This window comes from Phascolarctos cinereus, unplaced genomic scaffold (assembly GCF_003287225.1).
Source record: "Phascolarctos cinereus isolate Bilbo 61053 unplaced genomic scaffold, phaCin_HiC Scaffold_726;HRSCAF=1367, whole genome shotgun sequence".
Lineage (NCBI taxonomy): Eukaryota > Metazoa > Chordata > Mammalia > Diprotodontia > Phascolarctidae > Phascolarctos > Phascolarctos cinereus.
In genome coordinates, this window is record NW_027556098.1 from 114,872,371 (window position 1) to 114,898,317 (window position 25,947).

Genomic DNA, 25,947 nt, shown 5'->3' on the forward strand with positions numbered 1-25,947 from the left:
ATTCTGGCCATAGAACACTTGGGGGCTTACGATACACTAACGGCTCACAAATGTTTGAAGATAGGTCTGGGGCTATGGTTTCTTTTCCTGCCAATTACTCAGATAAATTTATCTTTTTAGGTTTCTTTGGTCTCAGGTTTTTATCTTAAAGCTCCTACTCAGCTCTGGTCTTTTTGTCAAATATGCTTGAAAGTCTTATACTCTAACTAAAGGTCTATTTTTTCCCCTAGTAGGATTATACTCAGCCTTGCAGGATAAATTATTGATTGTAAGCCCCTATTTTTTGCCTCTCAGAATATTATATTCCAATATTGACTCTTGTTTACAGCAGAAGCTCGCTAGGTCTTGTGTGATGTTGTGATCAGATGAGATCATCTTTGTAAAAGGCACTAAGGCACAGTGCCTGGCACAGAGTGGGCACTATATAAATGCTTATTTCCTTCCCTTTCCTTCTCAGGCTGAGGTAATAAAAGGAGGCAAAGAATTAAGACTACCTTTATCCTTATGGAACCCTCACTGGGAACACCAACGCTCCTCGAAAACAGTTTGGAAATTACTGTGCTACATCATGCTGCCTTCACAAAGACATTCTTGGTTACCTTCCTTGTACCTGGAGTACTAAGTTACAACCATAAGAATCCAAATGGCAGGGTGTGTTGGCTCCCAGTGAGCCGATCCACAATGTGCTTTCTCTTCCATTTCTTCCAGGAAAACCAAAGTCAGACCATACCACATTCTGTTTTGGAAAAAAGAAGCTACAATCAATGAATCCATCAACTAATTATTTGACGAGTTGCATCACAGAAGTTAGCTCATTTGAAAGTCTGTTGTTTGGAACTCCAGAGGCACTGTCCCTTATAAATGAAGTTGGGCATGGTGGTCAAGTGGCTAGGTCAACCCACAGAAGCCTACTGAACCTATGAACTTTATAAAGTACTAAAATAACGAATTCCAACAAGCCAACAATAACCACTTGTCATTGTTCTGAAGGGAAACTGCATTTCAAAGTCCAACTCCAAAAGAAAGGAGCTAGTCTCCCCACTGCAGTACAGTCCCTCACACCTTCTCTCGAGGTATACAGGGGATACGTATATTTCTGGGTAAATCACTTCTCAGGCAAAGTCAAGCAATATGAATCTACACAGCGGCCATGTACAAAAATGTATCTTTTTTTTTGTACCTCATATCCATCACTTCTCTGTCCAGAGGTGGGTTAATGTGCTTTATAACAGGCCCTCTGGAAACATGTTGGGTCACTGCACTGATCAAAGTTCTTAAACTTTTCAAAACTTTTTCTTGGAAACTGTGATCACCACAATAACTAACCACAATTCCAAAGGACTCATGGTGAGACAAGCTACCCACCTGCAGACAGAAAGCTGATAGCCATAAATGTGCAGAACGAAGCCTATCTTCTTCTCTCTGTGATAATTCAGAAATTTGCTTTGCATGACTGCACATATTTATAATAAGTTTTGGTTTTCTTGCCTTCTCAATAGGTAAGGCAAGGGGGGAAAGGGCATTTGGAACTGAAAATAAAGTAACACTGATATTCTTGTATAAATTATGTTCTGCTGTCTTCAGTCTGTATCAATACTATTAACTTGGTTTTGTAAAACATTAAACACTTTAAACTACGGCATTTGAGAGGGAAGATACGTGAAGAAAGAGGGTAAACTGCTTGCAAAGGATTTTGACTTTTAATGAGTTTTTAAGGTTTTTAAATTTTTCTTAAGGTCAAGTTATTATCCAGATGAAAAGTAAGATAATGCCTTACCTGCAAAACATCTGTATTATCTTCAAATACACTGGCGAGATATTTGTAGTCAGCATAAGCCCAGAACTTGGAATTATCATAATGGCTAAACGGCCCAGCAACACTAACACTTTGGCCACAGCTCCAGACCAGAAATTCCTCAAGTGTGGCATCTACATAACTGCACATCGTTTCAAACTGAGGAACTGCAACATAAATGAAAACAATGCTAAATGTATACAGAATACCCATTCCAAGAAGAAAAATGGATGTTGATTCTGACAATTACAATTGTAGCTTTCCATGAATAAACTACTAACATAAGCTTCTTTATTAGAATAAAAGTAAAATGACAGCACAGCAGAATAGTCCATACCAAAACATTAACGATTAAGCACAAATTGCCATGTTTCGCTTTTTAATCCTTAAGATTCAAGATGGTAAACACACTGCATCTCAGTACCTGCATTTAGGACACACCGTATACTTCTATGTGCTATATCGCAAATGCAGACAAACACAGCTCCATCGAGTTGGGGATGATTCACTGAAAGATAATCAAAATGTTGAAGGAAATACAGTGGCTTCTGTACAAAACACACATTTTCGTCTGGAAAAATGAAGTCTCAGAAGGAATGTAATCCAAGTCTATTAAATTCTCATGTGATAGGATGAAATTAGACTTGTTTTTCTAATTCTAAAGTATTAGAACTTGGGGAAAAGGGATGAGGGGAGAGTTATCCTTGAATCTTAAGGAAAATAAAAGGGAAAACATGGTATTATTGGGAACAACACCATAAGAGGGAAAATTTAAGTGCCTGAGAGTATATGAGGAAACATACTTCTCTCCTGGAAGAGTGTTAGAAGGGACTATGGATACAGAAAGTTGCATGTGCTGTCAGATATGACCCTGTATTTACTTGTTTAGTAATTCTTGTTATTTATTATAAGGTGGTGGTAGGAGGGTATGTTCAAAAAAGATTGTGATATAAAAGCAAAAATATCAATAACATTTATTATTTAAAAACTAAGTCAAGAAGGACTGGGTTCAAATCCCAGCTGTTTGAAATTTAATAGATCAATTTACTTCTCTGGGACTTAATTTCCTACTGTGTAAGCGGGAAAGTTGGAGAAGATAATTTCTGAAGTCCATTGATATTTTATATTCTATGATCCTGTGACATTAATATCCCCAGAACTCACAGCCTACCATTTCAGAATTGGTGATAATATGACCTAGGTGGAAAATTTGCTTTTACTTAATCTATGAAGAAGTGGTCTTTAAAAATAAATTAATAGTTTAAAAGGAGCATGTTTAACCTACTTAGAACTTCAACACAATGAATGAAAATGGATGCTGTCCATACCAATGTGTCTTAAATATTCATTAGAGAAGGTCCTATGTAACCTTGTTAATAGTTCAAGGTATAAAACAGACTTCAAAGTAATAAGATTCCGTTTCTTTAAAATATTATTTAATTCAGACTGGCCTTCCCTCCATTTACTCTGATTCAGTGAGGTTTTTTGTTTTGTTGTTTTTTACAGTGGGTAGTAAACACATGGAAACGACATAAAAGCTATATAAGATCTATAACAAATCTCTAAAGAGGATCTACGGATGTTCTGCATGTACTTCTAACTTATTAAGGTGGTATCGTGGAGGGCATCTATTATATTCTCCTCTGTAAGAAGACAGAATATTGAGCTGGATAAACTGCTACTTGATCCAGTTTACTATTTTGATACTCTGTTAGATACTGTATTCTTCTGTGTTCTAAATAAATGTATGTCTGTCCCCATATTTATCCCTCCCTTATCCTGGTCTTTTGTTCTGAACCTTACTGCAATGCAGCAAGTGTTATACCATTTAACCCGTGGCAGCACACTGTAAATATTAATTGAAACTAATTTAAAACATTAACTCTGGAAGATCTTCCGAAAGAGAAAAGACATCTCCAGGGCAAGAGATAGTTTCCTTGCCTAGAAATGAATGAGATGACCAGAGGACATTATGATATCACAATCCATCTAACTTCATTATTTTTGCAAGGTGATAAATGGCTCTATAAGCAATCAAATAATTAAGTCCCTCCTTTTCCCCCCTTCCCCCACCCAAGCTCCAATACCTAGAAAAGACTATTTAATCATACTTATTCCTAGTCCCTTATCAACAGACTGGGGTTCTTATTTTGCTAAAGGATCCAATAAGGTTTATGCAAAATAAAGCTCTTATATAAACTTACAGAATGACTGGCTAATAACTCAAATAACACTGGATATGCACTGAGTATACCAAGCGCCTCTGACAAATAGTCCTGGTGTATGCCTATCATTGCCCTTAGTTTTTAGAGATGATCCCCCGACTGTGGATACATTTACGTGTAGTTCCAGGAAGAGAGACAAATGCCTAACAAGCAGTCTCTTTCACATCACCTGTACTCCACTCCTATGATATCCTGTTGTATGCCATGACATGTATGGACACAGCTGATAAATGCTATGTAGATGCTGGCTATTATTGTTGTTGTTATTATGATCATGATCTTTTCACATAAAGTGTTACACAGAAATGCTTCACTTTATACAACAGATTGTATACATGCTCGGGAAAAGCTGTGTGCACCCCCTGAAAATAAATGTGCCAGGGAAAGCTGATATTTATTTTGGACCAGAGCAGTGATTTCATGGGTGTAGGGAGCTCCCCATAAAGAGCCCCTTCGCCAATGCAGATCAGCACCTCTTTGCAATGTCTATGTTTACTGAGTTGCCTGAAGCACTTAAAGTCACATAAGTGACTTATCCAAAGTCATGAAGCCAGTGTATTGGAGGCTGGACTTGAATCCAGGTATTCTAGATTCCTGAGTACAGTTCTTGATCCGCTACTCCACACTGTCTCTTGAGAAGTTGATTTGTAAAGCATCAGACCACGGACCCTTCTACAAAAATAATCACCTTCTAATTTATCTTTTTGGGGAGTACAGCTTGTTGTTGAAGGCCTGGCCATAGAAAATGCTCATCTCTATAGTATTTTAAGGTTATAAAGCATTTTCCTCATTCTTTTTCTTTTATCAAGGTGGAAACTGGGGCTCAGAGAGAGTGAGCGACTTGCTCAAGAGTGACAGTCAGGAAGTCTCAGTTAGGTTTCAACTCCAGGGTCCCTTCTCTTTTACTTGGCTGCTGCTCCTCACTTGAGACTAACATTTCCTCAACTGTAAAAAATGGAGTGACTGGACTAGATGTTCTCTGAAGGTCCTTTCCAGTTCTAAATCTATAAATATGTTTACCTTCTTAAATTAACGAGGCATATTTGTAGAGAGAACAAAAAAAAAAACTGGCTGTTAGACATACTTCTAAATATTCTTCCTTATCTTTAATGAGATCCAATTAAGAATCTCCTTTTACATCATAAACATCTTCATTTTCAGTGAAAAAATGTCTATTCATTTAAACATTTGCTTAGGTATTCTTGTGGAGACCTTTCTAAGTTAAGCACACCCTAGAGCTAGTCCTCTCTAGGTCTGTTGTGCTGCTCAGGGCTTGGAAGGAGGCAGGCAGGGAGAAGCTCTTTTCTAAGGAAATTGTCCTGGAACAGTTCTCCCAAATTATTAAACCAGCCTTTCTATTTGCTTTTCCTTTTGCCCCTTTCCTATTCCCCAAAACACAACACAACAGAGAAACATGGCAGGGGGTTGAAGGTGGGGGGTGGGTGATGAGACAACGAGACATCTTAATTTCTGTTCTTGCTCACCTTAAGACTTGCTGCTCATGAAAAGCTCGTGAAAACTTTTATTTGCAAGGGTTAACTTTTGGATGTTATGAACTCCTTTGTCAGTCTGGTGAAGTCTAGAGATCCCTTCTCAGGATGTTTTTAAATTCATGAAATATAACACAGGATTATAAAGGAAACCAATTACATTGAAATTCAGTTATCAAACTATTTTAAAAAAATTTCAAGGACCCTAGGTTAAGAATCTTTGTACTAGAATAACCTTTATCCAGAAGGTACATATATCTCTGGTCATTTGAAAACAGCAACAAAAACAAACCATAAGTGGTAAAGTAGTTTAATAACACATTCCTTTTAAAAATACAGGTAGGAAAATGACTTATGTGTTGGGTAACCATTTCAATAAGCCTGGCAATATTAACAAATATTCACGTGTTTTCACTCCATAGAATTCAGCTCAAAAAAAAAAAAAGGCAAATGTCTCCTGTCTGCTTAAGATACATTATTTCCTCACGACTCGAGTAGTTCAAAGCACGTTTAAGTATTTATTCCTCCTAGAAACTCCCAGAGATAGTTCACTGACCAAAACACACACACACACACACACACGCAAGCCCCACATGATCAGCTTGAGACCAAGAGACACATACATGGCTGTTGTGTAGGATCACAGACCTGATTCCAATGGTTATTCACTGTTGTGTGGCAAATGTACAGAAATCTCTTTTTCCAAAGACTTTAAAACTGCTCTACCACTTTGACTGTTGATATTTCTTGACATTCACCTAGCTAACTGTCTCCTCAAAGAGAGAGGTACCCAAAGATAAGATTACAAAATGTTAAGGGAGGATGAAGATAAAATAACTACACTATTGATATTAATATAATAGTATAATTATCAATTAGCAGAACTGATAATTAGTATAATAGAATAATACTATTCATATCACTCAACACATTATATCTCAACACACAGGAATGTTTTACTTTTAACTCTTAACTGCTGTATCATAATAATTATGACCTTTTAATTAACTATTGATGTATTTTGATGTGGGGAATGCTATGTGAGGAAATGGACAACATCTGCTCAGGATGGGCAGGCATGGATGTAGGGAGCATGGAAATCAATGACATCACAGATCCATGGAGTGGTAAGAGGTCTATGCTGCCTTGACAGTTATCATTATAATGGTTTTGTGGTGAGAGGCCTTACCACCCCCCATTCCCACTCCATCTCTCATTCATTGAAGCCTTCACATAGATAGTAAATCCACCTGTACTACTACCTCATTTCCCAGAGTTTCAATATGACAGGTTCCTTGGTGCTTTTCCTTCCTTTTACTCACACTGGACACACTACCTAGCTCAACACTACCATACAAAGGAATGAATGATGTGATCAGAAACCTTGTAATTCAGCTACTTGTAAAGTGAATTCTTCCATTCTTTCTTTGTGACAGTTGTAACTGACATTTATTTTTCACTGTTCTGATTTTTCTATCATAACAATTTCAGAGTGCATGTTTTTAAAATTTTTTATTTTAGGCACATAAACTCTTTCCTTTCAAACTTTATCATTAATGTTCTGTCATTTTTCACTACGCAGTTCAGGCAGTCGCTACCTCTATCTAGCTGGCTGTCAAATTTGCTATTTAAGAGGAAATTCAGCTAAGTTTGGTATTTGGCAGCTTATAAATAAGCATGTTTCTGAGTCTGTGAAAAAAGCTTCTGGAAATCACTCTTCCAGTCAAAAACAGAATAGTCAAATACAATGAAAATAAAATATGGGCATGTTATAGTTTGGGGCTCTTTCTACAATGTTACAATTCAATACTGCATGCTGATCTTTGATAATTACCATTAAGTGCATCTACTAGGCTAAAGAAATTGACTCATAAATTGCCTAAGAGCATTTATGTATCAAGAATTAGCTATTTCCAGATTTAAAAGTCTATGATCTTACTTCCTAATTCAAGAATAAATGACTATTTCTACAAAAGTAACTTGAAATTTCTCATACAATAGCAGAGAATTTTAGGCATTTTAACCTAGACAGCATGAGTATGAACATTTAAACTATAGGAGATTAAATTCACATTAGTCTTTAAAATATCTAGAAACTCTTAACAAGTATAAATATATGCCTCAGTAATTTTTTTAAAAGGATGAGACAAATTTTATATTAATTCTTGTCTGATATTTAATTTAAAAATGATAAAGTTATAGCAATTAAGAGATACTACTTTTAACATAGCCAAATAATATGCCTAGAGGTAAGGCTGGGAGAGAAGTACTCACAGATAGAGAAATATAAGTGCTAAGATTAAAGAGTTCCAAAATAATAAAGGACTTTCTGGTGGTAATAAAGAGAAAAGTGTCAAACTCACCATTAGCAGCTGACAACTGACTATTTAGGGTAAGCACATGAGGTGCTTCATGTGCTCACATGCTCTTAATTTTTTTCCCTGGGCCCTGCAAAGAATCAAGTGAAAAGAAAAGGGAACAATAAACTATCCTGTTTCAACAACCAGAGATAGTGGAAAGATGCTAAGGTATATCAAATTTTGAATTATCCAAGAACAAATTATCTATAACCAACCAACATTTCCTGGGTGTCTATCTGTACATCACTGTGACAAATACTTTGAGGGAATATACAAAGTCTCAACGTCCAAGGAGTTTCCCACTTACTTTAGCTGACAAGAATAACACGTATAAAATGATGGCAAAAATTCTAGAATAGGTATAATATCACACCAAATTACGTGATACAAATGCCCTAAGAATTTAGAGCAGGAGAAGAGAATAAAAAGTGAGACAGCGGCGTGAAAGGACCCCTTCAAAGATGGTGTCGTGTTTCTATCTGAGCCAGAAAGAGGGAAAGAGATTCCAGGTAAGGATAACATAAAGAATGAAGACAATGCAATGTAAATGGTGTGTTTGTGGGACAGGGAGGAAACTAATCTGATGAGAGTGATATTTTTGAGGAATACTGGAAAAACACTGCTGAGAAACAGAGATAGACTTAAGGTTTAAAGTTTAAAAAAACTGTTATTACAGTAGGGGCATGTGAATGTCTACAAAAATAATCCAGGCACACCAGTGGAAGTGTGGATTTCGAAGCAAAAAATCATAGTTACTGACTGAGAGTATAAGACTAGATGAAAAGTCTTAAACTCACACTGAAAGTTACTTATCTATTTGTACTATTGTCTAAATCTTCACTTTTTTCTCCACAAAGACCTATTAATAGGATATTTGTCTAAACACAGGGTTGAATAATCTGCCTGGGGAGCTACAGTCAATGGAATCCACTTAACTTCTCCAAATTAGACAAGTCTAAGGTGCTTCTCTCAATTCTCATGTAGATTCAGAAGGGACCTCAATGGCTATCTAGACCAACTCTGCCTCTTCTTCCTCTTCACCCCCCAACTGCCCTTTCTACAACTGAGGAAACTGACACAGGGAGATTATATGACTTGCCCAAGGCCACACAGGAAGAAAGCATCACAGGTGGGATTTGAATGCAGGTCCTCTGTCTCCAGAGCCATTCCTTCCCCCCCAGCTGTCTCCTAAGCTACAAGTTTATGGAGAAAAGAAAACTTTGTTTAAGGTGTCATCTTAGTCTGTTTTAGGAAATAGTAAGTGTTGGCAAGAAAAGTTGGGCATTTTGGGGGTTGGGTTTATATCACATAGCTTCACATATTGCATATAAGTCCTAGAATATGAGAAATACTTTAATTAGTATAAAAAGGCATTACAAAGTCAAGTAAAAACGAATCAGAAGTTCACCACTGCTTTGAGTAATGAGTACCACTACTAACATCCATAATCCCTCATACTGAAAGTTAATAAGGGAAAAAAAAAAGAAAAGTTTAAAAGATATTTATGGATGAAGAGTAAATAGCCAAAGCTTGGCTCTTTAAAGGGATTATGGACACAATCAATCAACAAATATTTTTTATATGTTTACTAAGTACCTTGCCCTGTGCTAAACTGGGATGCAAAGATAAAACTTTGACTTTAACACACACACACACACACACACACACACACACACACACACACACACACAGAGAATCCCCAAAAATCTTGGTGTCACTTTAAGCATTATTAACTTCAGAGATATTGTTACAAACTTATCCTAAAAAAAATTTGGAAATTAAATTATTTAAAATTCTCTCACAAGTAGTTTTGTGAATTCTGAACAATAATTTTAAATTTTTTAACAAGATAAGTCTCTTTGTCATCGTGCACTACAGCTGTCAGTTTCTGGAATACAATTTTTGAAACCAGTGGATTGGTGGAGGAGGTCCATGTGCTTGGCCACCTAGTCACATGATCTATTTTTCACTAGACCTTTTCTTGAGAAGGTCTCCAAAAACTATTATGTATGCTTCAAAATCTTATTCTCTCAATAATCTTAAGACTAGATTTACAAACACAATCCTTTCAGTCACTGAACAGCAGCTAATGAAATTTTTCACAAAGTTCAAAAACTGACTAATTTAAACCACAAGATGGTAGGTATGTTGAATTTCAGTAAAAAAAAAATCAATATTTTGAAATTTTAAATAATTAACCTTTCAAATGTTGTTATTTTTAAGTTTGTAGAATCTCAAGTTATTTAAGCTTAAAAGTGAACTATTTTTGGGAAACCCTCTAAGTACAGACATTTTATTGCATATTACATATATACTCATGAATATGTAAACATGTGTAAATATAAGAGAAAGTAGTTTTGGGAGTCATGCAATAAGCTAAAATCTGAGGACACTAAGGCAAAAAAACAATGCCTCCTCTCCAGGAGTTCACAGTCTAATAAGAGAGACAACATGCCAACATCTCTGTACAAACAGGATATATTCAGGGTAAGATGGACCTCAGAAAGAAGGCACTAGAATTGAGGGGGGCTTTCTGGCAGAAGATGGCTCTCCAGCTGAGACTGAAGGGAAGCCAGGCAGCAGACATGAGGGGAGAGTTCCAGACAGATGGGACAACTTGTGAAAGTGCCAGGGGTAAGAAGATGGAATGTCACATGCAAGGAAAAGTAAGAAGGCCATTGTCCATGGATCCCAGAATACATATGTAAGTGTAAAATATGTATTATATATTTTCTGTGTGTCACTGGCGGAGTTTTTGAATAATGTGTCCAAACCCCAGTTTTCCCACAAACCTTGTGTTTTTTTATGGTGCTTTCTGGGAATACACATATTGTGTTATATAGTAGAATTGACTTTTTGTCACTAAGAAAGGAATTCAGGTGAGTTACTGTCTATATAGGGTTTGTCTTGGGATGTGAGGCAGCAGTGTGCAGCTGGAAATCAGGGAAGAGCAAGGCAACTGTGGAACTATAGGTGCCTGGAAGAGGTTCTGGGACTGGATGGAATGGATCCTCAGGAAGGTGGCATCGGGGTAGCACCTTAAGGGCTGCAATGAACTTCATAATTATTAATTCATTTGATCCTCACAACAACCATGGGAGGTAGAAGCTATTAATTTTATCCCCATTTGGCGGATAGGGAAAGTGAAATAATCAGAGGCTAAGTGACTTGCTCGGGTCACACACCTAAAGGCTGCATTTGAACTCACTTCTTCCTAACTCAAGCCCAGAACTCTATCTGCTACACCAAAAGGCTGTAGGAAGTCCTCCAGGGCAAGGAAGCAAAATGACTGCTGTGCAGTGTAGGTGGCCAGAAAGAGGGAAGGAGAGCAGTATCCTGCCAGGAGAACCAAGAAAGGCTTCAAGCAGCAGGTGTGTTTTACCACAGTCTTGAAGAAAAACAGGGATTCCAAGAGTTGTATATGAGAGACAGCTAATTAAATGCTTCGATGTTTTATTACAAACAAGTACATGTCATGTTTTTCCCTTCAGGCAAAGAGGGAAGAATCACATCCAAGGTCAGGTACTGTATACAGAATGACACAACAGTCTATCTAGAAGATTCTTTAGACAGTGAATCCACAGCTGAAAGAACAATCTAGATTCTATGACTTAAAACTGCAAAGAACCTCAGAAACCATCTAGTCCAATCTCTTCTTTTTACCTATGGGGAAATTGCGGCTGAGAAAAATGAGGTGACTTTCCTGAACTCACTTATGCAGAATGCATCAAAGAAAAATTTACCGAATGCATGAAATGCATAAACTTTTTGTACTATTATAGTAGTATCTTCAGGAACATCTTTTAAATAAAACACAGCAATACATGTGTATAAAACATGTACAAGTGTTTTTATAAAGAATTACATTGGCTTACTCAAGGAAATACGTGTTGGTTATAAAAAAAAAAAAATGTATAGCAGCTAACATTTTAACCAAAACCTCCAATAAACTTCTTATCTCTGTAATACAAAAGGACAAACAGAAGAAAAGAGGTTAATATTTCTCTAGAAACATGAAAACCACTGCTGAGAAAGTAGAAATGGCATTGAAGTGTCATTATAAATATTTTATCTACTTGGAGTCCTACCTGTATCCGTTTTTTTCATTCCCATTCTAAATCGTATCTGTTTTCCACACAAGAGCTTGGAAAGACATTTGGCATTCCAGTGTTGGGCTGGCCAATCAAAAACCATGTTGCAGAAGACTGCCGGTTGTTGCAAAGACATTATAATTTCTTTTGCTTTCTCTGGAGTAAAAGGTTTCACAAGTTCACCTAGAGAAACAAATGGCTTTAGGTTAATAAATGTGTAAAACTATCATTTTCTAAAAGTTGGAAAAGGAAAATTAAGTGATAACATTTCAGACTACTATGAATTTTCCTACTGAACTGCAACTATATGACACACTAACATACAGATGGTGGAGCTGTCCTGCTATTCTGGAAAGCAATTTGTAATTATGCTAAAAAAATGACCAAAAGGTCCATACCCTCTCATCTAGAGGTCCCAGGTCGGTCATCTACACCTTAGGGACACCAAAAACAGAAGGGATAAATCCTTTACATATCAAAGTATTCATAAGAGCCCTTTCCGTGATATCAAAGAACTGGAAAAATAAGTATACATCTCCTGGGGAATGGTTAAAAAAATTGTGGTACAAACATGTACTGGAACACTACTACACTTGTAAAAAATGATGAATGTGAAGAATGAAGAAAAGCATGGGAAGACTGATATGAACTGATGCTCAGTAAAGTTAGTCAACAAGCATTTATTAAATGTACTATGTTACATTGTGCTAAGTGCTGGGGATATGAAGAAAGGTAATGGTCCCTGTGCTCAAGGAACTCATACTCTAATTAATAGGAAAGACAACATGCAAATAATTAGCAAGAAGAACCAGGAAAACAAACATGGCTACAATGATGTAAACAGAAAGAATAAAATTAAATGAATGCTGTGTGATTACAATGACAAAAATAGGTTCTGGAGAAGAGTTGAAAAAATGCAGAGGTGGTGGGACTTCAGGTGAGGCATCCTGAACACTGTCAGACTGGTTGATGGGCTAATTGCTTTTGCTGAATCTCTCCCCTGAAACCTCCTTTTAAAATCTTTCTTAAACACACATTCCTATTAAAAACACTGGAGAACACAGGAATAAATGTAGTCTTCCTTAAAACAATAAATAGCATCTACCTAAAACCTTCAGCAAGCATCATATATAATGGGGACAAGTTATAAGCATTTCCGATAAGATCCGGGTGAAACAAGGATGTCCATTATCACCACTGTTGTTCAATATTGTCCTGGAAACGTTAGCTTTTGAAATAAGAGAAGAAAAAGAAACTGAAGGTATTAGAATAGGCAAAGAAGAAACAAAGCTATCACTCTTTGCAGACGAAATGGTATACATAGAGAACCCTAGAGAATCAAGTAAAAAACTACTTGAAATAATAAACAACTTTAGCAAAGTTGCAGGCCATAAAATAAATCCACATAAATCATCGCCATTTCTATATATTACCAACAAAGCCCAACAGCAACAGATAGAAAGAGAAATTCCATTTAAAGTTACTGTAGACATTATAAAATATTCAGGAGTCTACCTACTGAAATAAACCCAGGAACTATGTGAACACAGTTACAAAACACTTTTCACACAAATAAAGTCTTGGAAAAACAACAGTTGCTCATGGGAAGCCCAAGCTAATATAACAAAAATGACAATTCTACCTAAGCTAGTGTACTTATTCAGTGCCACACCAATCAAGCTACCAAAAAATTATTTTATAGAGTTAGAAAAAATAATAACAAGATTCATTTGGAATAACAAAAGGTCCAGAATATCAAGGGAACTAATGAAAAGAAATGCTAAGGAAGGTGGCCCAGCCATACCAGATCTTAAATTGTATTATAAAGCAGCAATCATCAAAACTGCTTGGTACTGGCTAAGAAATAGAGAGGTGGATCAGTGGAATAGGTTAAGTATGCAAGACACAGTAGTCAATGACTATAGTAATCTATTATTTGATAAACCCAAAACCCCAGCTTCTGGGATAAGAACTCACTGCTTGACAAAAACTTCTGGGAAAACTGGAAAAGAGTATGGCAGAAACTAGGCATAGACCAAAACAAAGTCAAAGTGGGCTCATGATTTAGATATACAGGCTGATACTGTAAGCAAACTGGGAGAGCAAGGAATAGTTTATCTTTCAGATTTATGGCAAAGAGAAGAATGCATGACCAAACAGGAGATAGAGAACATTACAAAATGCAAAATGGATAACTACTGATTACATTAAATTGAAAAGGTTTTGCACAAACAAAGCCAATGCAACCAAAATTAGAAGGAAAGTGGAAACTGGGAAAGAATTTTTACAACCAGGCTCTCTGATAAGGGCCTCACTCCAAAAATATATAGAGAATTAAGTCAAATTTTTAAGAATACAAGTCATTCCCCAATTAATAAATGGTCAAAGGATATGAACAGGCAGTTCTCAGATGAAGAAATTAAAGCCATCTATAGTCATATAAAAAAATGCTCTAAATCATTATTGATTAGATAAATGCAAATCAAAACAACTCTGAGGTACCACATCACACCTATCAGATTGGCCAACATGACAAAACATGACAAAAACAAAACAGGATAATGATAAATGTTAGAGAAGATATGGGAAAATTGGAACACTAATGCATTGTTGGTGGAGTTGTGAAATGATCCAACCATTTGGAAAGCAATTTGGAACTATGCCCAAAGGGCTATAAAAATATGCATAGCCTTTGACCCAGCAATAGCACTTCTAGGGCTGTATTCCAAAGAGATCATAAAAATGGGAAAAGGACCGACATATATAAAAATATTCAAAGCAGCTCTTTTCGTGGTGGCAAAGAATTGGAAATTGAGAGGATGCCCATCAAGTGGGGAATGGCTGAACAAGTTGTGGTATATGAATGTAATGGAATACTATTGTGCTATAAGAAATGAACAGGCGGACTTCAGTAAAACCTGGAAAGGTTTGCGTGGACTGATGCTGAGAGAAATGATCAGAATCAGGAGAACGCTGGACACAGTAACAGCCACACTGTGTGACGACTAATTCTGATAGACTTAACCCTTCTCAGCAACACAAGAATCTAAGATGTCTCCAAAGGCCTCATGATGGAAAATGCTATCCGCATCCAAAGAAAAAAATATGGAGTTTGAATGCAGATCGAAGCATATTATTTGCTATTTTTTTCTTCTGTTGTGTTTTGTTTCCTCTTATTGGTTTTAATTCTTATTTACAACATTACTAATGTGAAAATATGTTTAATAGGAATGTATATGTATTAGCCTATATCAGATTGCGTGCCATCTTCGAGAGGGAGGCGGGGAGGGAGAGGGAGAAAAATTTAAAACTCAAAAGCTTATGGAAGTGATTGTTGATAAATGAAAATAAATTAATTTTTAAATAACTCTTTCTTAGAAGTTATGGCTCATTGGGTAAGGAATTGGGTAGGACACATTTATAAAGGAATATGATGTAAAAACTAGGCTACCAATAAAAATTAGATTTCAAATAGAATTGTAATTTGCTTTATTCTTTTATTACTCTACACAAAATGTTGGTAGGTTCCCAAAGAACCTAGAGGGATACTTAAATATCTGTTGAACTGCTTTTTTTCTTCCATATTAAAGACTTTTAAGTTTGGCAAGTACTTATGATTTTCAATATACTAACTATATCTTAGATTCCATTATACAAATAAAAGCCTTTAACATCATTACAATTTTTCTAAATTGGAGAAAGTAAAAATTTTGTGGTTAGTGATCTTAAATATGTAAGTATTTAAGTAGTACAAATGGAAATCTACACTTTATATCTGCTGTTCTTCGTAGTTTTAACCCCACAGAACAAGATGACACTCTCATCATAATCTCATCTCTAAACTCACCACCACATGGATAACTGAAGTTTTGATTGACATCACCTCCCCTCAGCCTCCTCTACCCTCAGATTGATGAGTTGGAGGATGGAGTACCAAACTCCTTCCAATGCCTTCCTTTACAGAGGGTAGAAACAGGACTCAGCTCACTCCACTTTGCATCTGCTACTCTGCCTGGTTTCAAATCTATGGAACAAGGGTGTCTCCTCCACTCCCCTATCTGCACTCCTCCTTTCCTGCCTCCCTTTTTGTGCTGTCTCCCCCCCCCCTTCAGACTGTAATTTGCTTGACAACAGGGACTGTCTTTCTTTTCATTAATTGTATGTCCAGTGTTCAGCACAGTGCTTGGCACACTGCAGGTGTTTAATAAATGTTTATTGAATTGGATAGGAAATTACCTTATAACAATGCAGGCTGGTGATCATGTGAAAAAAAGCACTAGGTTTGGAGTTAAGAAGACCAATTCAAATACTCTTCAGAAACTTACTGTGACTCTAGGTAAACGGCTTAACTACTCTCAGCCTCAGTTTCCTTACCTGTAAAATAAGAAGGCTGGACTCGATGACTTACAAGTTTTCTTCTAGAAAGCAGTCTGGAATCATTCAAACAAAGTGACTAAAATGTCTGTACCCTTTGACCCATATATTCCATTAGTGGGCTTGTACCCCAAGGAAGCCATAAGAAGAGAATCTCCATAAACACCAAAATATTTATAGCAGCTAGCTCTTTCTGTGACAGCAAAGAATTAGAAACAAAATAAATGCCCATTAACTGGGGAATGGCTGAGCAAGTTGTAGTACATGAATGTAATAGAATACTATCGTGCTATAAGAAATGATAAACAGGCTGACTTCAGAAAAACCTGGAAAGACTTATCTGGTCTGATGCTCAGCGAAGTGAGCAGAACCAAGAGGACTTTGTACACAATAACAGCCACATTATGCGATGACTAATATTGTTAAACTGAACCCTTCTCAGCATTATGAGGATCTAAGACATCTCCAGAGGCCTCGGGATGGAAAATGCTGTCCACATCCAAAGAAAGAACTATTTTTACCTTCTGTTGAGTTTTGTTTCATCTTTCTGATGGTTTCTCCTATTGGTTTCAATTTTTACTTACAACTTCACTAATGTGAAAATATGTTTAATGGGTATGTAAATGTAAAGCCTATATCAGATTGTGCACCATCTTGGGGAGGGTAGGGGGGAGGAAGGGGAAGAAAAATTTTCAACTCAAAAGCATATGGAAGTGACTGCTGATAAATCAAAATAAATTAATAAAATTTTAAAAAAACCCGATATGTGATAAATACAAAGTGCCAAGAAAACAACATACACAATTACTGCAACAATGTAAGTAAAATGACACACCAAAAAATCAAAAGATAATGTAACAAAATTATACAGATCAAGCAGCACTCGAATGGAGAGAAATTAGAAGATACCTCAAAGCTACTCTGCTGTGGAGTTGGGAGGTCCACAGGTGTACACATTACACATGTTTTTGGACTTTTTCAGTGTATTGATTGATCAATTATACTGATTTTTCTTCTTTTTCTATTTTTTTGTCTTTTAAAAATACTCTTATGTAAGACTGATAATTTTGATTATATAAAGATTTTTGCACAAATAAAGCCACTACAGTGAAAATTAGAAGAAAACAAAAAGAAATTGGAAGAAAAGTCTTTGCAGAAGTTTCTCTGATATAGGCTTCATTTCTAAAATATGAGAAATGAGTCAAATTTATAAGAAGTGCCATTCCACAATTGGTAAATGATCAAAAGATGTGAATAGACAGTTTTCAGAGGGCAAAATCTAAGCTATCACTAGTTATATTAAAAAATGCTCTAAATACCTATTAGAGAAATGAAAATTAAAACAACTCTGAGGTACCATCTCACATCCATCAGATTGGGTAAGATAACAGAAAGGGAAAATGACAAATACTGGAGAGGGTGTGGAAAAAGAGACACTAATGCACTGTTGGAGGAGTTGTGAACTGATCCAGCCATTCTGGAGAACAATTTGGAAACATGCTGAAAGGGCTATAAAACTGTGCATGCCCTTTGAACCAGTAATACTGCTATTAGGTATATACCTAAAGGTGGTGTAACAGCATTCCATAGGTGAAGGTGATTTTTCAGAGAAAATATATTTCTTGAATTGCTGACATCCACTGCTTGGCACTTGAAACAGGACAGAAATAGAGGAGACCTGACCTGTGATGTGATTTCATTGCTTCTGAATGAAAAGAGCCTTTCTTCCTCCTTTTTTTTTCTTTTTTGTACTCTGTGGCTAGACTTTGTATAAGTAATTCCATAACTGAAATAGTTATCCTTTGTTGTTATTGCTCACTTGTTTTAGTCATGGCCAACTCTTTGTGACCCCATTTAGGATTTTCTTGGCAAAAACACTAGAGTGGTTTGCCAACTCTTTCCCCAGCTCATTTTATGGATGAGGAAACTGAGACAAACAGCTAGTGTCTGAGGCCGGATTTTAACTCAGAGTCTTCCTAAATCTAGGTCCAGTACTCTGTGCACCATGGCGCCATCTACTTGCCCACAGTGGTGTTATCGTTTTATCACTCTCCTTTTGTAGCCTCTCTCTTTCCAACTTCATTTGTAAGACTTCTCTGGACTTTCTCTGAAAGTTAAGTCAATAAATATTTATTAAGTACTTACAGTGTGCTACAAGGCACAATGGTTGTACCATTTTACAACTCCACCAACAACGTGCCTATCACATCTTACAACCCCTCCAACATTGATTATTGCCATTTTTTGTTATTTTGCCAATCTGCAAGGTCTGAGGTGAAACCTCAGTGTTGTTTTGATGAGCATTTCCTTTATTATTTGTGACTTAGACTTTCTATACACACATTTTTAACAGGGCAATATGACATTTTCATGAAGCCTGCCCTTCAATTCAAATAAAGATTTATTAAGTAAGCATTTGCCATGTGTAAGTTAACTGGGGATACAGAAATGAAACAGTCTCTGCCCTTAAGGAGCTTACAAATAGGTGCATACATGTACTTAACAAAGTAATTTGAGGAGGGAAACAGCATAAGCCTATCAAGAAATAGTTACTCAATGTATGTATGCCTTTCACTGTATTAGATGCTATGGAGAATATAGGGGGGGAAATGATCTCCAGAAGGCTATGAGATAAAACTGGATTGACATGAGCCACACATAAAAGCATTAAAGGACCTGGATCATCAGGATGGTGGCAGGGAAAAACATTCAAATGATCACATAATAAAAGGTGGACTCGATCTCAGATGTTATCATTTTGTCCATCCTTCTATCCCCCTACACCTTTCTTAAGTTTCCAAAACAGGAAAATCCGGGGAGCAGTGACTTGCTCAAGGTCACAAAGGTTGTAAGCAGCAGAAACAGAATTTGAACTCAGTTTCTCTAGATTCAAATTCTGAACTTTTTATACAATATCCTACTACCTCCTAATCTAGGCAAAGTAAATAGCATGCTGAAAGGCAGAGGTAAACAGGAGGAAATAAAACAATTACATAACCTCAAGAGTAAGAAGAGGTCTCTTAGGCCATCATCTAGTCCAATGCATACCTGACCATGACTCCCCTACAGAAAATCCTGACAATCGGCCAACCATCTTCTGCTTTTAACCTTCGGGGGTCAGGGGGCCGTTGCCTCCAGAGCCCGCTCATTCTACTGAGACAATGGACAGTTCTAATTGTCAAAAAGCCCTTCCTCTCATTAAAGCTGAATCTCTCTGCAACTTCTACTCACCCCTTGTAGGTCTGCTGTCTGGGGCCATGCAGAACAGACATCTAAACCTTTTCCCACATGATCGCCCTTCAAATATACAAAGAAAAGTGAGACAGACCTTGCTCTCAAGGAGTTTTCTATCTAATGGGAGAGACATGCAAACAACTACACAAACATGCAATTATAAAGGATAAATTGGAAATAATAAACAGAGGGAAGGCACTAAGAACTGAGAATTGGTGGAAAGAATTCCTGTTAAAAAAAAAAAAGGGATTTTAGCTCAGATCTGATGAAAACCAGGGAAGTAATAAGGCAGAGATGAGGGAGAGTATTCCAGACACAGGAGATAGACAGTGATACTGGATCTCAGAGATGGGGATGGGGGGAAGAGAGGATATAAAGTACAAGAAGAGTGGAAAAGTTGGGGGCAGGGTTAGATCCTGAAGGGCTTTGAATGCCAAAGGATTTTTGTATTTGATCCTGGTGATGGGGAACCACTGGAATTTATTGACTAGGGGAAGCACATGGCTGGACCTATGCTTTAGGAAAATCATTTTGGTGGCTGAATCTATGGGATCTGAATAGGAAGAGACTTGTGGAAGGCAGACCAACTAGCAGGCTATTGCAATAGTCCTGGGCTGAGATGAGGGTCTGCACCAGGGTGATGGCAGGGTCAGACGAGAAAAAGGGGTATATGTGAAGGATGTTACAGAAGTCAAAACAACAATTCCTGGCAAAACACCTGATGAGGGGGAGGGATGAGAGAGATTGAAGACTCAAGGATGACACAGAGTTGTGAGCTTGGGAGACTAGGAGGACAGTGGTGCCCTCAATAGTAATAAGGAAGTGTGGAACAGGGGAGGGTTTAGGAGAAAAGATAATGAGTTCAGTTTTAGACATGCCGAGTTTGAGGTGTCTATGAGACATTCAGGTTTGATATCAAGTAGGCAGTTAGAGATGTAAGACTAGAGATCAGCAGAGAAGTTAGGCTGGATAAGCAGATTTGAGAATAATAAACAGACATGATAAATGAATCCATGAAAGCTGACGAAATCACTAAGTAAAATAGTAGAGAGAAGAGGGCCCAAGACAGAGCCCTGAGGGACACCTATGGTAAGGGACCTGAATGCAGATCCAGCAAAGGAGACTAAGAAGGAGTAGTCAGATAGGCAGGAGGACCAGGAGAGAGCTGTGTTCTGAAGAAAGTATTGAGAAGAGAGTGGTCAAGGGTGTTAAAGGCTACAGAAAGGACAAGAAGGATAAGGACTGAGAAAAGGGCATTCAATTTGGCAATACAGAGATCAATGGTAAAGAGATCAACTTCGGAGAGAGCAGTTTCAGTTGAATGTTGTGGTTGGAAGCCCAAAGCCAGAGTCAAGAGAGTATGATGAAAGGAAGCAGAGGCATCAATTGTAGACTGTTTTCTCAAGGAATTTAACCACAAACGGGAGAAGAGATATGGGATGACAACAAGAATGATGGTTCAAGTAAGGATTTTTTGAGGATGGGGAAACATGGGCAATGTTTTTAGGCAGTAGGGAAGCTGCCAGTTGACAGGAAGAGAATGAAGATAAGTGAGAAAATGGGCATACTACAGGAAGCAATCAGCTAGAGAACACAGAATGGAATTGGATGTCTTGTCCAAGTGGGAGTATTACTACAATAGAAACATGGTCATTAATCCATACATAAGGATCCCCAAGGGCCACATAGTAACTTAATTTTAAAATGTAACTTCATATTTTGTTGTATTTTTGTATTGTTAAATATTTCCCAGTTGTATCTTAATTTGGCTCAGACTGCACTCAGGAGTGGTAGATGGGCTAGTATACCAAAAAAAGCACTGGACCAGAATTCAGGAGACCTAGAGTCTTACCTCTGCTTTTCCTCTCTCTAGCTAACTGATGTTGGACAAGGAACCACTTCTCTGGATTTCAGTTTCTCCTGAATATCAGGAGATTGGACTAGATGGCAAAGCTAGGTTGGCACAGTGAATAGAGTGCTGGGCCTAGAGTCAGGGAGACTCATCTTCCTGAGTTCAAATCTGGTCTCAGGTATTTAACTAGTTGTGTGACTCTGGGCAAGTCATGTAACCCTGTTTGCCTCAATGTTCTCATCTGTAAAATGAGGTGGGGAAGGAGATGGCTAACCACTCCAGTACCTTTGCCAAGAAAACCCCAAATGGGGTCATGAAGAGTTGGACACGACTGAAAAAATGACTGAACAACAATAACAAATGGACTAGAACTAGATGATCTGAAAGGTCTTTTAGTTCTAACCTTCTATGATGAAAGCAGCATTTTAGGAAATAGAAAAAAAGTGCAGAAGGCATCAGAGAGAGGAAGAGAGAAGCAAGTCAGAGAGTAATATGAAATAGCAGAAATTCAGGTATGAGGTCAGAAAGACCCAAACCAAGAAGAGATTAAGAATAGCAAAAGAGGGAGCCATAACAGACTCAGAATTTAGGTGTGGAAAAGACCTTAGATGTCATCTAGTCCAATTCCCTCGGGTTTTACAGATGAAGAAGTCCTTCATTTTATAGATGAAGGAGAAGAGTAAGAGAGTAAAACACAGTTCTCAGCAATGCTGGGAACTACTACTCTGGTCTTCTGACTCCTAGTTCAATGATCCTTCCATTATTTCTTAGGATATATTAGAAAGAATCAATATCTATTGCATATCATTTTCTTTTCTAGAATGCTTTCCTCCTCTTCAGTGGGTTCTAGCAACATAAATGTGAGCTTTAAAAACCCAATGGCTGGTTCTGAGACCACCACAGCAGATGCCATGTGTCCCTTAATGAGTAATGGTAGTGAACCTCTATTGAGAGTCATGTCATTTCAGCAGGCCCTGCTGAATCTAGAAGGATTAAAATTGGCCACTCTACAAATGGAGCAAACAGAGTGACAGACAGCATGATAGAGTGGAAGGTGCACTAGAGTCAGGAGACCTGGGTTCATTTATCTCTGACACTTACTGGCTGGACATTCATGGACAAGTCACTTAATCTCCCTGATCCTCAGTTTCTCCATTGGTAAAAGGAGATGGTTATTGGTTTCCTCATTTATAAAATGAGGTATCTGAACTAGATTGCTCTAATAATGTACTATCTACTTCATAGAGCTGTTGTAAAGAAGTGCTTTATAAATCTGAAAGCACTCTATAAAAATGAGTTACATATGATCCTGCTGTTTTTAACAAGCAATGCAAACCTTCTGAATAGTTAACACCCTAAAAGGGTAATGTACAAAAGACCACAAATAAGCTCTTGGGACTCTACTGTTAAGGAATATAAACTACTATTTTCCTCTATATTTGCTGCTACTAATAGCAGCACAAGAGTTCAAATGTGTAGCCTCTCTCCTTGAAAGCCTTTCTACCATTTCTTACTCACCTCTGTATTACTGTGAGGCCTAGTGGGGCCCCAATCAATAGCTGTTGAAGTGAACTCACAGGGCACACAGTAACAATCTTTTGGTGAATCCTTCAGCTTAAAGGCAACAGGTTTCCTAGGCTGAGCAATAACCACTGAGCAGGTTTAGGCAGGGGAAATACAGCTGAAGCCCAGGAAACTACCTGATTTCAGTAGTCTTATCAAATGAGAGTTTCTGCGGAAGATTTTTGGTACTTATTGGGCACAGTTCAACCACATTTCAGTGCTAAATGGAGAACAGAGACAGACTAGCTATGGGACCACAGTCACTAAAATTATTAGTGCTCCAACTCTCTAAGACCATCAATTACAGAGACTGCAGTTTGTACTACTGAAGAGAATTTACCTATGAAATCACAGTTCTTGACAAATATGTCAACTGTTGTTGTGTAAAATAATAACATATCTAATAGAATGAATGATAGCCTATATTCAACACACTGGATTAGTGGTATCCGACACTTCTACTGGTAAAAGAGCATATACCCTGGATATGAATTTTTATTCATTTAGATGTTATGTAGATGTACTATTACATCAATTATTTTATCGATTACAAAACACACAAAAATAGAAATAAAAAAGTATAAGACGAAGTTGAAATGAGGCATGGAAGTTTACTGAATAGGGAAGTGACACGGTCAGACCTGTGCTTTAGGAAAATCACTTTGGCAGCTATGCGAAAGATAGAAAGGTTAGAGAAGAGACTTAAAACAAGGAGACCAATTAGGAGGCTGCTGCAATACTCCAGGTAAGCAATGATGAAGGTCTGAATTAGGGTGGTGTCCAGGTGAGTAGAAAGAAGGGAACAGATACTGACATATGTTGTGGAGGTGGAAATGACAAGATCTGACAACTAACTATGCGGTATATAAGAAAGAAGCATCAAACTTAGCCCAGATTGCTGCCCAACCAGATGAAAACGTAATTGGGAAATACTTAACATAATAAAGTTCATAAATCTGTGATTTCCTAAGAAAATATGTAACCAGCAGGGATTTCTTTCTTTCTATTTAAGTTTGACATCACTAGTCTGAGAGAAAACTGGAGTCAAGTACCATGCCAAGGCTGCAAACATGGCTAACTGAAGGATGCTATGCCCATATCCTCAACAGAAATTTGGAAAAGGGGTGGAAAAGATAATTAGTTCAGTATTAGATTATGCTGGGTTTGGGGCAGCTAGGTGGCAGTGCACAGAGCACCAGGCTTGGAGTTAGGAGGACCTGAGTTCAAATCCAGTCTGGGACACTTGACACTTACTAGCTGTGCAACCCTGGGCAAGTCACTTAACCCCATTGCTTAGAAAACAAACAAACAAAAGATTATGTTGGGTTTGAATAACACTGTGACATCCAGTTATTAGGCAGCTGGTGGTATTCTGAACAGTTGATCACACACCTTAGGACCATTACACTAAAGTTTTTGAAATGCTTTGAATTTAAGTTTAAAAATTAAAATTTAACTGTTCATAAAATAAGATTGGAAGAAGATGTTAAATAGGTATGTCTCTAGCTCTCTCTTGTTATCTCTTTTCAAGGCTCCCTTCTGGGGAATGATAAAGGTGAAGAGAAGGTTTCCCTACCTTATTTTCTTAATAACAGGACCTTCTGGATCCCCTTAGAATTCCTCTATCAACTGAACTCAAGGATCCATTTGAAAGTTGTGGCTATAACACCAAAATACTTGAGAATAGGCTTTTGCTTATTTAATGACATCAGCAAATAATTATTGAGTACCTACTATTTTAAGAACAAATATTTGTTAGAAGAATGAATTTAACAGATCACATTATGTAGCTAGAACGGTACATAAAGAATTATAACAAGGTCCTTAAATTAAAGGAGAAAGCTGGAAATTCAAGACTAGGGTCTAAGGAAAAAAAAAACTAAGCCTTGAAAAATCATAGTACGTGTTATCCCAAGAGTAGCACAAAGGGCTGACAACAGAAATATTTCACATCCATATGGATTTAATTAAGGAAATATGGAGATGTTTGCAAGTACATCCATTAATTTTTGAGCTTATATCTCAGAACCATGAAGAATGTGGTAGCCTGTTAAAAACTTCCTTTTGGGGGCAGCTAGGTGGCCCAGTGGATACACACCAGCCCTGGATTCAGGAGGACCTGAGCTCAAATCCAGCCTCGGACACATAACACTTACTAGCTGTATGACCCTCGTCACTTAACCCCATTGCCTATCCAAAAATTTTTTTAAAACTTCCTTTTTTAGTTAAACTGAAAACATTAAGAAATAATATTTTTTCTAGTCTAAAAACCTCTCTGGATTTTCCTTTTAGAAAGCAAGTACAGAAGCAGCTAGATGGCACAGTGGATAAAGCACTACCCTAGAGTCAGAAGGATGTGAATTCAAATGAAGCCTCTGATACTTACTAGCTGTGTGACTCTGGGCAAATCATTTAACCCCAACTGCCCCCCCCCCCAAGTAAGTAGAACTAAAGTCAAGGCTTTTCTGATACCCATCCTAACTCTGGTCTAGTTTAGATCTAGTTAGCCTTCCACTCTACAAGAAGTGACTGGACTCTAGACTCATCTACAAAGAAATCTTTTCTTTCCCCATTCTTGAAGTAAGGGTCTGCTACAATCCACTCTAAGAAAGGATGAGACTGATCTGAGAGTAGGGACCCATTTTTAATACTAAAGTAATGGGGGAGTGATTACTGTTTTGGAACCCAAAACTGTATTTTAACATATTATGATCTTCTTAAGATTCCTATAAACGTTACTTCATATCATCTTGGGGTAGCTACACAACATAAGATATGAGGAATTATGCCATTTTGGACATCTCAGTAAACTAGAAATGGCCTGGATACTAATATTAAAATAAAATTGTTTCCAGAAGACTTGTTCAGATTACAGTATTAATATTTTTTCCTTCAACAAGGGTAACCCTGATCTAATGCAACTCTAAGAAACAGACTGACTACTAGTGGGGATCATAGGCCTG

General features: G+C 37.4%; 1 protein-coding gene across 6 annotated transcripts in view; it reads right to left on the reverse strand.

The window, feature by feature from the left end:
• Positions 1–25,947, reverse strand: part of HSPBAP1 (HSPB1 associated protein 1) — a 55,951-nt gene that overhangs the window by 17,389 nt on the left and 12,615 nt on the right. For 3 of the 6 annotated variants that reach the window (XM_078146738.1, XM_078146737.1, XM_078146739.1), the window contains 4 exons: positions 11,959–12,144; positions 2,220–2,303; positions 1,778–1,962; positions 600–736 (listed from right to left, as the gene is read on the reverse strand). In XM_078146738.1, coding sequence (XP_078002864.1) covers positions 600–736; positions 1,778–1,962; positions 2,220–2,303; positions 11,959–12,144 — 592 coding nt within the window. Of the gene's footprint in view, positions 1–599; positions 737–1,777; positions 1,963–2,219; positions 2,304–7,873; positions 7,959–11,958; positions 12,145–25,947 lie in introns of those variants that run through there. The other 3 variants (XM_020985952.2, XM_020985953.2, XM_020985949.2) reach the window with 3 other exon arrangements.